At 35.3% G+C, this 14,486-nt stretch overlaps 1 protein-coding gene across 4 annotated transcripts in view; it reads right to left on the bottom strand.

The window, feature by feature from the left end:
- Positions 1–14,486, bottom strand: part of LOC117316908 (mesocentin-like) — a 68,492-nt gene that overhangs the window by 32,468 nt on the left and 21,538 nt on the right. Inside the window, exon 1 of one of the 4 annotated variants that reach the window (XM_033871687.1) lies at positions 5,237–5,368. The exons of the other annotated variants lie outside the window; for them this stretch is intronic. Coding sequence (XP_033727578.1) covers positions 5,237–5,246 — 10 coding nt within the window. The 5' untranslated portion in view covers positions 5,247–5,368. Of the gene's footprint in view, positions 1–5,236; positions 5,369–14,486 lie in introns of those variants that run through there. 4 annotated transcript variants of the gene reach the window in all.

Raw genomic sequence — 14,486 nt, 5'->3', positions numbered from 1 at the left:
ACAGTTAAAAACGAAACAACGTTAAAGCAGAGACATATATACCACAGGTACTTGTGGACATGATTATGATATTTCTAATTCAAATGTTTCATTATAGACGAGTAAATTATTGTATTACAATCGCATGCTTAATTTGAAGAAAAAAAATCGTACCTCGGCCTTATAAGATCGAAAATCTAGGTCACCGCCTACCCTCTCGAGGAAATCCCTGTTCTCCCAGAAATATGCATTGCTTTACTGCTACAAGCCTTTGTGTCATCGATTCAGATTTAATATTTACAGAACGTGTTATTTAACATTTAAACCACTGTGTATAATATCGTTATCCAACTAACCCAGATGGAATATAGATATCGCCTTGTAAACTACCGTGTGTTTGTGTTGCCACGATTTCAAAACAGTCACGTAATGATCTAAAAATAATTTCCGCGCTAAATTTAGAGGGGGATTCCCAACTAAATCGAGTGGTCAAGCTGGACATAGGGATTGACTGTGAACATTTGAACAGCACAGAAACATAGCTGGAAAGGAACAAAACGCGTACATTCAGTGAAAATTGCAAAGTTTTTACCGTGATGTCCCTTTTAAATTGAATGCAAGCTGAATAAGTGGATGCATCTGTTCAAATGACACATTTGTAGTCTTATTATCACCAAAATGATTCAAACTGATATAATTTTGTTATACGTGCTGAAACTGCGCATTTATTAATTACATCGTAGTTCGTTAATTTATTTCACCAGTAGTTTTACATTATAACCACCAGCATTAAAACTTTGCCGTTGATCTTTTTTAAAGATATTTCTTGTTTTGTATTTCCTCGTACCTGTCGGTAATTAGTATCACTCTATTCACGTTAAGACCGCGCATTCTTATTCATGTTGTGTTTCTGTCTTGTTCTCATTATGAACTCAATTAACTTCACAAATTATCATCAACTTATTGAATCTATGTGATGAAGTTAAGCAAAATTTCCTATTAAGATATAAATATTGACTTACCAGGCTATTGCAGACGACCGACACACAGGTCTGAGGATTAATATACTAGTATAAAAGTCGGAATGTTCCGGATGTACAAGATAAAGTTTTTATCGTTGCCTTCAAGAAAACATTATCGGTTCGAAAATATACAGATATTTATCGAAATGAATATATAGATTCGTGTTTTTTCCCCTTTTTTAGATTTTGATGTCAAAAAGTGGGGGGGGGGGGGCAAAAAGATATGTTTGCCCCCCCACTGAAAAAAGTGTGGGGGGGGGGGGGGGGGGGGGGGGGGGCAATTTCCCCTACACAGAACAATAGAATATTTTCACTAAATACATATACACATACAAAAATGTACATGCACAATTATATATAGATATTATCAAAAACACGTTCATCTTTATAATACCGTCAGATATGTCATATGTCTCCGATACCGTGAATCAAATGTTTGTATTCAAACTTGTGATGTACAGTGGACCCTCGATAATCCGAACACCTTCGTTCCCAGTCCAAACCGTCCGGATTACGAGTTTTCCGGACTGCCGAATTTCGTCTACCAGGTCAAAAAAATTGTTGTGTAAGAGTTATCTCCCTTGATTACATAGAATCCGGGACGTTTCATAAACACGTCTAATTGTCAGACTTTTTAACAATAAATATACTTATGTTTCTGATATGATTTTTGATTTCTTTTGTAGAAAGTAAAAAATAAACTATGTTTTTAAAAGAACATGTAAAGTGAAAGTTGTTTTATTTATAGCGAGCATATGTGTCCTACAAACACCACACATGTGTCACGTCCCGGAGGTTCACAAACAAGTAGAAATTACAAACGTTAAATACCTTAAATAAAAATTTTACGTACCAGAAACCCCAAGCTATATATCTAAAAGTACGCTACACCAGCGAGAACTACCGAAGAAGTCCGATAATTATTAAACCCGTATTAACTTAACAATGTGACGCTTAATTAAGTATCATACGACTATTGACTAATTTGTGTGTAATCAACCCAGTTCTTGCGATCACTGCTTAATATGTAAATGTGTACGTAATTAATAACATGCATCTTTCAATGAGTCGTCTTTTCACGTAACGGTGTTACAAAGCCGATATCCGTGTTTACCCAATACAAGTGTTCATGATGTTAATTACCGTATTTGAGATTGATTAATTATGGTATCACGTACTGTATGTTTGTGCGTAAATTCTTGCTAATTACGAAATAGCAATATGTGTTCCTATAAAAGTTGCCGTCTGTAAAATAACTATAATAGATATTGTACGTCAAGTTGATAAAAGCAAGACCAGGCTATACTATAAAATCCTTTAATATTGTAAAGTTTAAAAAGGTCGTAGAGAAAAAGTAATGTACCGTTATAAAAACAAAAGTTACACTTTGTAACACAGGTAAACACCCGGGGCTATGACCTGGCAGCGGTCGCTATGACTACGCACAGTGTCAAGCAATAGTCTGTACAGCTGTCGACACGGGTGACTTGCCCCGACATTTTTTCTCCTCGTGGTGAAAAAATCGTCCGGATTATTGCGGAAAATTTACTAATGAAAAGTACGTTCCGTTTCCAAAATGGGCTTCCAGAATCGGAATCCGAATTTCCTGACTGGTGAGTACAAATAACGTTACGGAAATCCGTTCCCGTGCATTTCCGTCCGGACTGCGAGTTTTCCGGACTATCGGCGTCCGGATTATCGCGGGTCCACTGTACACTGAATGGTCAACAAATGATAAACGTTCTGCCTGATGAGAGTCGCCGAGCGATGTGTGCGACATCATAGGGATTCCATTAGTTCTGTTTCTAAATAATAAGACAATTTAGGCAAACTTGCTATAGAAATGCAAGATATTTAAATATGTTTTCTTACATATTCCTTGTTGGAATCATGTATAAAGTAAAAATGTAATTTACCTAAATATACAAGCAAATATAGGGTTTTTTTTAAAACATATTTTTTATTGCTTCAAATGTAGGCATGAGGATTGGGCAGAAGTTATACAACTTATTAAAGCCCCCTCCTCCAAACATTTTTACAACAATGTGACACAAACAATGGACATTTACATTAATTTTACGATTGACAAATTAGAAAGGAAGACTAAAGAGAGAAAGTGAAAGGAATACAGATAATTATACAAAAATGAATTTATGTCTAACAAAAATATTTGATTTACACACAATAACATAATATCTGCCTAGAACAAACTAACTACGTTTGCACGCTCCTTCATCTTATCATTGTCCTTTCATGCTAATTCCTTAATCGTTCTCCTTTTGATAATCAAGCTCCTGCTAGGTAATATAATATAGGTTTACAACAGGGACATAAACCCTCAGTAATTGCATGTATGACATATAGATATTAGACCTCTCATTTTATGAATACTTGGGTTAATACAGTAATACTGTGGGATGCATTTTGAACGAATAATTTTCATTTCAATATGTTAACATAAATAGATGATGGAACTCGTCTCCAATACTTTCGTTGCAAAAATCTCCTTTATATATATATTATACCACCTTCCTGTCATGATACGAATTTTTAAATTAGACGTATGAAATTTAGTTAAATGTAGTGTATTTATTTCCGATAATATTGTTAATTGTGGAAGAACGAATCGTCTGTATCATTTGAGTCGGTACCGACATCGTAAGTATAGGTGATTATGGTAGGACCGCTTCACGGCTGAGCGCTCCCAAGTCGAGGCTAGCCGCGGGACTCGATGGTCACGGATGGCTGCTGTCCAGGTAAAGTAGTCTACGGCTGGCAGTGCTGGTATTGCCGTGCGACAGAACCGCCCGAGGCGAATCTCGCAATATTCGTCATGACGTTTAATATTAGGCGATTTTCATGAAAACTGGATTGCTCCGTCAATACTAGATTCGAGGAGCAGAATTAGCGTCAGTGGAGAAAAAAATAGATCCTGTCGGACATTTCTAGACTGTCGGGGAAAATCTCGTCGATGTAAGAAACTTTTAGATAGTCATGAAATAAATAGTGTAAAGTTCATGATTTCTAGATAGCTCGATAGAATTAGACGGTGGTCATGTTAAATTGGATATGATTCACAGAACTAGCTTTGACCGTCGAAAATTAGCCATGAAAATTCATAATTAGATACGTTCCTGAAAAAATGGACTGGGTTGGGTTAAATTAGATCTTTTATGGTAAAATTGGTGAAAATTTCAGAATTAGTAGAAAATATGAAAAAACTAGTACATTCGTGTCTCCCAGTGAAGAGTATTCAGAAGATGACAGTACCGATGATACTAATATCGAGTGTTCAGATGATAGCAACCGTGATCCTAATTTCCAGTGTACTGAAAGCGAAACTGAACATGTCACAGATTCATACAGTTCACAAACATACCCCAATGAAAATTTAAAAAAAAAATGACATCAATGCTTAAATAACAAAAGAAAAAATCATGGTTATAACTTTAATATAATCAATTTCTAATTACTACAATATGCAGGTTGTTGATACAGGACAGGTGTTGGCTGACTTGGGTCACGTTTCTGAAAGAGTATATCATTATAAACCCCATTTCATTCCAGTTGTTGCCGGACTTCTTTTCTCTAATGTAGATCTAATAATTACATAAATATCTGTATTGAGGGAAATAAAAGGTTGAACTGTAAACAGTATCATTTATCACCCATTTTAAGTTATAATCTGAATTCATGATACTATTATTTTAAGTGTTTGTAATTCCAAATAGTACAAGCAAAACAGAAAGAATTTCGTACTGATGAGATAGACACAGATACATTACGAGGAAAAATTCAACATTGGTCTAGAAACTGACATATATACAGTATATATACACTGTATATACGTATAGCAATGCAAGGGTATTAATATTAATGTTTGTCTAATTTGTATATATTCCTAGTAGTAAGTGTATACTTATTGGGACCATGATCAATGTTAGATATCCTCAAATTATTGGGTCTTTATATATTATAAATTGCCTCTTTAATTAATGTTGGACCCAATGATCACATATATATATATAGCACAATCATTCTTCGAGCAAGGGAAACATAAAATAAATAACCATGTTCAATTAGTTACTAATTAACCTAAGAATGATCTCTAGGTCTGGTAATTTTAACAACTGTTCCTATTTTAACTGGTCAGTTGAAAATCCTGAAATTGGACAAATACTTAATTTCTTTTCATGTACATGTACAATTGTTATGCATAAATTTACTGTACTCACTTTGCGCCATGGAAGATTCCGGACCCCATAGTCATAGCGAAGCTCATCTCCAGTACGTATAACTTTGGTAGCAAACAAGCACAAAACTGGTAATTGTTTTCTCAGTATCTTCCTCATTTTGCAGTTAGCTCTCTTCCCTAATCCATCATTTACCATTTTCCCCATGGCATCAGTATTAGATGGATCAATGCTGCAAAATATTTTATTGAAATAAAATTTCTAGTACTAGAGCAGGTTTATAATACGGTACATATATATATTATATCATGTTTTCATTGATGCCATTATATGGCCTTACTCTTATATATATTATGTAAAGATTGAGTACAATGAGATGTCGCCTTACAAAATCTTTAGCCTATATAGGTTAACGGTTTAGCATGCAACCTCCATTCATTGTACTGTACACACGTGTAGAGAATCAACACCGTTGTTAAAAGTGGGTCAGTCGGTCAGTCCAAACATTCACAGGCCGGAAACAGACGAATCTGTGTCAGCTGTGAATAACTAATAAGCCTTATGGACCCAAAACAAGCTTTCAATTTAAAAGGCAGAAAGATTTCAAACATCCATGTTTTGTAAAGACTGCAAAGAGTCAATGCAAGTGGGCACAGGAAAACATTAAAAAAAAAAAAGTTCTTTTTGTTGTGTACCCCATGAAAAAAAAAAGTACCCTCTGACAAGAATATCATGGGGTACAGAAGAAACTCCCTGTTTAAAAACCTGGTGGGCATGCCGAGATCTACTTACTAATATGTCTGCCCATTATGATGAAAGAAGTACTTCAAGCCATCCTCCTCAATGTCCTGGCTGCTAGAACTCAAGGTTTGGACACCTTTGTATTCCAGTAAAAATTCACCTTTCTGAAAAGGTCTTCTTGCAAAAACTCCACATCCTGTTTTGTAAACATCAAGTGCAGGACATGTTTTACTGTATTCTCTAATTATGTGCAGGGAATTAAATAACATGCATGGTTCATTTTTAACATGTTTGGTCAAAGACACAACGACTATTTTCAAGACACATATATACGACCGTGAGACACATAGATAAATCTTCTCGCTTCATAGACAGGGGTTAAACTTGAATTAGAATGTATACTACCCACTATGGAAATTTTCAAAGACAAGAAAATGACACATGTGTCTGTAAGACAAGAATACCCCCTTATCTGGATGCCAATCACTGTATCCTGGAAGTTGCTTAAGTGATATAACATTGTCAATTTGATTTGGGATGGGAGAGACATGGATAACATCACATACATAAAGAAAACATGAACAAAATGTCCTGAGATTAGATTAAGTTTCCTAATTGTGCATATATTCATGGTACATTTGAAGATATTTTTCAAAATCTACTTTGGTATGCTACCCATGTTTTGACAATATTCTGATAAGGAACTTAGGATGATTTATTCAGAGGGAAAACATACCATTTGGGGAATATTGTAATTTCCTTCAAATCAAATTTAAAATTAATTTGTCACACGACTATTTAAATCCTCTTACACAGGTTTGTATGAAAATAGTAAAACACTTATATATAAATAATTTCTTTGTCTACTAGTAATTATTAAAAATTCAAATTCCATTTAATTAAAATTTTATGCTATAGCTACTTACCTATATATGTGTCTATAAACTTTATTGTGAAGTTGCGCCGCTCCTCAATATTACTGGTACATGTATGTCCAGGGGATCCACTGTCAGTACTACCATCACTATGATCAGTCCTCCTGGACCTCCGCAATGACATTTCTATAAGATGATTCATTACAATTTGGTTTAATGTGTTTATACTGTACATATAATTACTGTGAAATCTGTGATAATCTGATAAAGGGATATTTTTAAAATAAAAGTTTCAGAATAATTATAGTAAATAACAGATTTTTCTTCTTGTGATTTAGCAAATTTTGGAAAATACATCACCAAAAATTTAAATAATAAACGGTGAATACTGATGTTAATGGTCAACATTTGATTGTTATAAAATCATAATACATTGTACATACCACCATTTATTTTACTTAAAGTGTGGTTTTCCTAAATTTATTTATGTACTGAAATACGTACATTTAATTATATATTCAATATCCTCATAATTTTAGTACTGCATTATTATGAAACTTTACAAACTATACAACCTTCACATTGCAATAAAATCAAAACAATTTGAGCTGAACTTGGATGACAAATAGACTGGTTCAAGTCTTGGTATTGTACTACATTCATTGTTTAAATTAATAAGGTGTCAAAAGTTGTTCAGGTCGAGGAACAGGTCAGTTACTGACAACTGTGACTGAATGACCCTCAAATACGTAACAAATCCACCTGTTGTGGTCAAATCAATTAGCAACTGTGAATATTGGTCCTAGGGTTTAAATCGAAGAATTGATAAGATTTCACAAGAGTAATTGCAACCAACTTGTATTGTATCTACCTAATACAGCGAAATCAAAGTTAATGTTCTGATTTCAGATTAAGTACTGTGTTAAGTGTACACTTTAGCAGGAAACATTCATTTCAAAAAAATTCTTTGGAAAAAAACTTAACCATGTCCAGTACAATCTGCCATTCGATCTATGTAGCTATTTAAAGACCTATAATAGCTAAACCTGTCTGAAATAGCTATTATGAGTAATAGATTTGAAGATTTCAGATTTCATTCCAATGAAGCAAAGTTGCATTTGAAGGAAGTTTTTAGCATTGTACATGTGTTGATAACAAAAGAGTGAAAAGACAGCAAATAATAATAATCTTTTTTAAAAATTGTTGACATCATTTTAGAAAATGGGATAGTTATGAAAAATAAAAATATTCATCTGATTGCATGCTTTTTGTAATCTCCATCATGATAAAAAATCTTAATTGATTTGACCTTGCTTGATTTCAATGAAATCTTCGAGTCTATTATTATTATTACTCTATACAGCTGAAACTGATCATCCATATAGCTATTTAAGATAGGTCAAATTAATTCAAAGGCATTTGTTTCAGTCCATGCACTTTTCAGTATGTTAATATATAGTCAGTCTCTGTCAGGGTAGGTAATTTGCACGTTTCAGGGGCATATTTGAAATATGTTTAAATTGATGAATGTAACCCAACATCGTAAAATGTATCAAAGCTATGTCAAACCTAATGACATTGTCTTATACACTATGTATATATATGCGCACATGATCACTTCTCATAGCAGCTACAACTGGGACGTGTGCTACAAGAGTTTGGTTTGGTATTGTTTAGCATTTTATTAACAGCTGAGTTAGCCTACAAGAGATGACATGTTTTAAAGTCAAACGAGAGGTGTTTATGTAAAGATTGTAACAAAGCGTCATCATCGTATACGTATATCACAGGTATTTAGGTCGGTCGGCAGATTGTACTGGACCTGTTAAAACAGTTTTTAACTGTATGTGAAATAAAAGAACTTACTGATTCTTGTAGTAGAGGTATAGAGCATAAAGCAGAAAAACCAGCGCAAACAGTAAATCAATGAAAGCAGAAGTGATAAGAAGAGTAGAGCTAAAAAGTGGTACCAAAACAGCAGAAGCTTTAAAGCTTAGACAACAAAAATAATAAAGCATTAATATAGCGGCTTCATAGTTCTCCATTTCTGGAAAGCAAAAAGGAAATGGAAAAAAATACTTTAGATGGTGCATGGACAAAGACTCAATACTTTAAGGGTCATCATAATGCATTGACTGATATTTTTACAAGCTTAATAACTCATATTTATCACTACTCCAGTGCAATTTAACAGTGTAACTTGATCAATTGTTGTATATGTATCATGGCAATAAACATTCAATCCTAAGGTATATCATTGTAAAACATGAACCGTGGAAAAAATAAACATTTAAAAGCAATTTCATGAAAAGTGATCTAATTTGTACTGATCCGATTTGGGTACTGTCACCTTAATGCTTTTTATGGCAGACATTTGCATTTCAAGGTCAAAACAGAATTAATGTGTGTAGTGTACGCGTTGATGAAGCCATAGCCCGAGTTTTCTCTGGCCCTGTCACCATGTCTGGTGTAGGACATGGTGACAGGGCCAGAGAAAACTCGGGCTTATGAAGCCATATCCAGTCAAACAAATGATAACGAAGACCCAAATATATATATACAAGACCCAATACACAGGTACAATATATTTTCAGTGTAGATATGCAAGACATCTTGACCGAAAAAAGTTTTGATAAAAACTGGAAGACCTAATATTATGATATCATTAAGTCAATCCGATACAAAATAGCGCTTTAATAGTCTCAACTCTCAAGTAGGCTACTGTACTGTACAGGTCTAACCTAAAACGTTGCAAATTCGGTGCGCAGACATGTTTTGTCGTTCGTAGGCTACCTCACTTCGTTTTAAGACAGATACAGCAAAAAATTGATTAAGTGCTCCAAAATATCGAAATATGAAACAAGTATAATACAGCTGCATTGTCTAGAGCAATGAAATAATGGATATAAAGTACACTTACGACTTGTAAACGTCCACGCTCCAACTGCGGGAACGGCGTGACCTAAATACTCCAGCAGCTAAATCACCGAAACGTTCCGGATGGAATAAACTAATATATATCGAGGCTATCCTGCGAGGCTATCCGAGTTGCGGCGCTCCTCTATGCTCTGATTGGTCACTTTCAATATATATATATTCTGGAGTGATGTGCAAACGCGGGATTTATATATTCGCGGAAAAGAGGACCCAATAGATTGGTTTTAGAACATAAGCTTATATGATTTTTCCCGCGCAAGAAAAACGATTGAGCTATACAAATTTATTGGGTCCAATATTAATTGAGTCTTGACCCAATAAAGAGGTAAAGACCCAATAAAGTTCTCAAGACCCAAGAATTCGAGGATAACATTGATCATGGTCCCAACAAGTAGGCGATTATAAAACTATATATATATATACTTCAAAAAGTAGTATATGGTATGCAATTGGTATAAATTTTGATTATCTAAAATTATTTTTCATTTTATTAATTAGCCCAATTTTACTCTGGCCCTGTCACCACCAGAATCGGAACGCAATGGACCGAAAAGACCACATATGCTTTATTGTGTTTTTCTTCCTGCATAGTTTAAATTAAGAAAACTAAGCTTATTATTTCCCAAAACCTGTGTGAATTATATTAAATTCAAAAATTCATTATTTATTAATTATAAGGGGTAAAATATATAAAAAAATAAATGTTGTATTTTTTTCCCTTTTCACTCCATCGCGCACTGATTAGGGTAATTGGCCGACTGCGACCTACATAGTTAGCAATATGGCAACGAGTCAAGTATGAAATTTTAACTAGCGTAAAGCGAAGGTCTATACGGATGGAATAAAACACCTACATGGGACTAAATGGGTGTTCTGGGGTAAATAAATATCTCATTTATCCATAAATGTAAGGTACGTGTTATGTCACACCCGATTTTATAGTATTTGCACCAAATTCTTAGCGACACTAAACGGTGTCGGATATAATTCCACGTTTTCTTATAGTAGCGCGCTCTGGCGGCAGAACGATTTACCCAAAAACACCCCAAAACTACCCAAAAACACCCAAAAACTACCCAAAAACATCTCACAACATCAGCACATTACATGAAAACGTCATTAGAAAATGATATGTATATATTTATTAACATATCAAATACAGCTATTGATACCTTCTTTTGTTGACTTATCGGCGAGTATTCCAATTGTAAGTAGTTATGATAACTGAATGTAGATGTCTATGGTATGAGTCTTTATTATTAATACTACAACCAACTGCAGTTAATATTATCCCAGAAATTCCAAATTCTGTATATTCTTCGTGAAGGAAGAGTGCAGTCGGTGTAAACATCACGAATGTCGGAATGACCACTACGACTAACAGATGCGATAGTTTTGTAAGCTTTATAAGATCACTGACCCATGATACATGTTTTTTTTTACTAGCTGCGATAACGTAGATCTGGACGACAATATGTCTGCCTCAGAGCAGTGTAGGAAGGGTATGACTTCGTTCTAATGATGCAGTCTGATCAGGCTCTGAATCACTAACGTTAATCGTAATTTACGGTAAACAAAGTTTAGTCCTAAGTAATTAAAGAAAAAATAAGGTAAACATGTGAACAAACAGATTAACAACTTGTAAGCAACTTGCCTTTAATTCGTGTTGATAAATACTCTAGTGACAAACATCACACTACAGAGTTTCGGATGAAGCCCGTATCAAAAAGGCGCTCCAATTTTGACTGATTGATCATGTGATCAGACGTGAACAGACGGATCACGTGGTCGTTGATTTAATTACATATTTTGATACAAAACAAGAGATCCCAAAAGGATCTTGGTGCCCACCATTGAATGATCTTTATAGGTTCCATGTCTGATTGATCTTTTCTCTACTTTTCTCTTCCTCTAAGTGTTACTAATCTGTGTAAATTCAGAAACAGCCCTCTAGTACTATTCAAACAAGGGGAACCTATATATAAAATTTAAGATTTAGCGATAATGGCTGTTTGTCGGCCATGTTGTTTTCGGATTGGTCCCAAAATGCAATACCAGGGACCAAGGGGAACCTACATATGAAATTTGAAAAAGATCCTTTCAGTACCTTCTGTAAAATAGCAATAACAAACTTCAATTGTCAAAATCCAAGATGACTGCCTGTCGGCCATGTTGTTTTCCTATTGGTCCCAAGATGTAATATGCATAACTACAGACCAAGGGGAACCTACAACAAGAGATCCCAGAGGGATCTTGGCGCCCACCATTGAATGATCTTTATAGGTTCCATGTCAGATTGATCTTTTCTCTACTTTTCCCTTCCTCTAAGTCTTACTAATCTGTGTAAATTCAGAAACAGCCCTCTAGTACTTTTCAAACAAGGGGAACCTATATATAAAATTTAAGATTTAGCGATAATGGCAACACCAGGGACCAAGGGGAATCTACACATGAAATTTGAGAAAGATCCCTTCAGTACCTTCTGTAAAATAGCGATAACAAACTTCAATTGTCAAAATACAAGATGGCTGCCTGTCGGCCATGTTGTTTTCCAATTGGTCCCAAGATGCAATATGCAGAACTACAGACCAAGGGGAACTTATAAATGAAATTGGAGAAAGATCCCTTCAGTACTTTCTGAGAAATAGCGATAACAAACTTCAATTGTCAAAATCCAAGATGGCTGCCTGTCGGCCATGTTGTTTTCTGATTGGTCTCAAAATGCAATATGCATAACTAGGCACCAAGGGAAACCTATATATGAAATTTGAGAAAGATCCCTTCAATACTTTCTGAGAAATAGCGATAACAAACTTCAATTGTCAAACTCCAAGATGGCTGTCCTGTCGGCCATGTTGTTTTCGATTGGTCTCAAAATGCAATATGCATAACTAGGCACCGAGGGGAACCTACTTATGAAATGTCAGAAAGATCCCTTCATTAGTTTCTGAGAAATAGCGATAACAAACTTCAATTGTCAAAATCCAAGATGGCTGCCTGTCGGCCATGTTGTTTTCCGATTAGTCTCAAAATGCAATATGCATAACAAGGCACCGAGGGAAACCTAAATATGAAATTTCAGAAAGATCCCTTTATTACTTTCTGAGAAATAGCGATAACAATCTTCAATTGTCAAAATCCAAGATGGCTGCCTGTCGGCCATGTTGTTTTCCGATTGGTCTCAAAATGCAATATGCATAACTAAGCACCAAGGGGAACCTACATATGAAATTTGAGAAAGATCCCTTCAGTACTTTCTGAGAAATAGCGATAACAAACTTCAATTGTCAAAATCCAAGATGGCTGCCTGTCGGCCATGTTGTTTTCCGATTGGTCTCAAAATGCAATATGAATAACAAGGCACCGAGGGGAACCTAAATATGAAATTTCAGAAAGATCCCTTCATTAGTTTCTGAGAAATAGCGATAACAAACTTCAATTGTCAAAATCCAAGATGGCTGCCTGTCGGCCATGTTGTTTTTCGATTAGTCTCAAAATGCAATATGCATAACTAGGCACCAAGGGGAACCTACATATGAAATGTCAGAAAGATCCCTTCATTAGTTTCTGAGAAATAGCGATAACAAACTTCAATTGTCAAAATCCAAGATGGCTGCCTGTCGGCCATGTTGTTTTCCGATTAGTCTCAAAATGCAATATGTATAACAAGGCACCGAGGGGAACCTAAATATGAAATTTCAGAAAGATCCCTTCATTAATTTTTTGAGAAATAGCGATAACAAACTTCAATTGTCAAAATCCAAGATGGCTGCCTGTCGGCCATGTTGTTTTCCGATTAGTCTCAAAATGCAATATGCATAACTAGGCACCGAAGGGAACCTACATATGAAATTTCAGAAAGATCCCTTTATTACTTTCTGAGAAATAGCGATAACAATCTTCAATTGTCAAAATCCAAGATGGCTGCCTGTCGGCCATGTTGTTTTCCGATTGGTCTCAAAATGAAATATGCATAACTAGGCACCAAGAGGAACCTACATATGAAATTTGAGAAAGATCCCTTCAGTGCTTTCTGAGAAATAGCGATAACAAACTCCAATTGTCAAAATCCAAGATGGCTGCCTGTCGGCCATGTTGTTTTCCGATTGGCCTCAAAATGCAATATACATAACTAGGCACCAAGGGGAACCTACATATGCAATTTGAGAAAGATCCCTTCAGCACTTTCTGAGAAATAGCGATAACAAACTTCAATTGTCAAAATCCAAGATGGCTGCCTGTAGGCCATGTTGTTTTCTGATTAGTCTCAAAATGCAATATGCATAACTAGATACCAAGGGGAACCTACATATGAAATTTGAGAAAGATCCCTTCAGCACTTTCTGAGAAATAGCGATAACAAACTTCAATTGTCAAAATCCAAGATGGCTGCCTGTCGGCCATGTTGTTTTCCGATTGCTCTCAAAATGCAATATGCATAACTAGGAACCAAGGGGAACCTATATATGAAACTTGAGAAAGATCCCTTCAGTACTTTCTGAGAAATAGCGATAACATGAATTGTTTACGGACGGAGGGACGGACGGAGGGACGGACGGACGGAGGGGCTTACGAGGGATACATCGAGTGGCTAAACACTGTGTGTCTTCCTTAATTTGTACTGCGAGTCTATTATAAAGTGTTCTCACCATTGACCCACTGTGTGTCTATTTGAAAAAAATGTGTTGTGTGTCCATTTTATTCCAGTTTTAGGTGTCTATTTGTCCATGTTGACCCAC

The sequence above is a fragment of the Pecten maximus genome, chromosome 18, assembly GCF_902652985.1.
Source record: "Pecten maximus chromosome 18, xPecMax1.1, whole genome shotgun sequence".
Lineage (NCBI taxonomy): Eukaryota > Metazoa > Mollusca > Bivalvia > Pectinida > Pectinidae > Pecten > Pecten maximus.
This window is presented reverse-complemented; position numbering and strand designations above follow the sequence as displayed.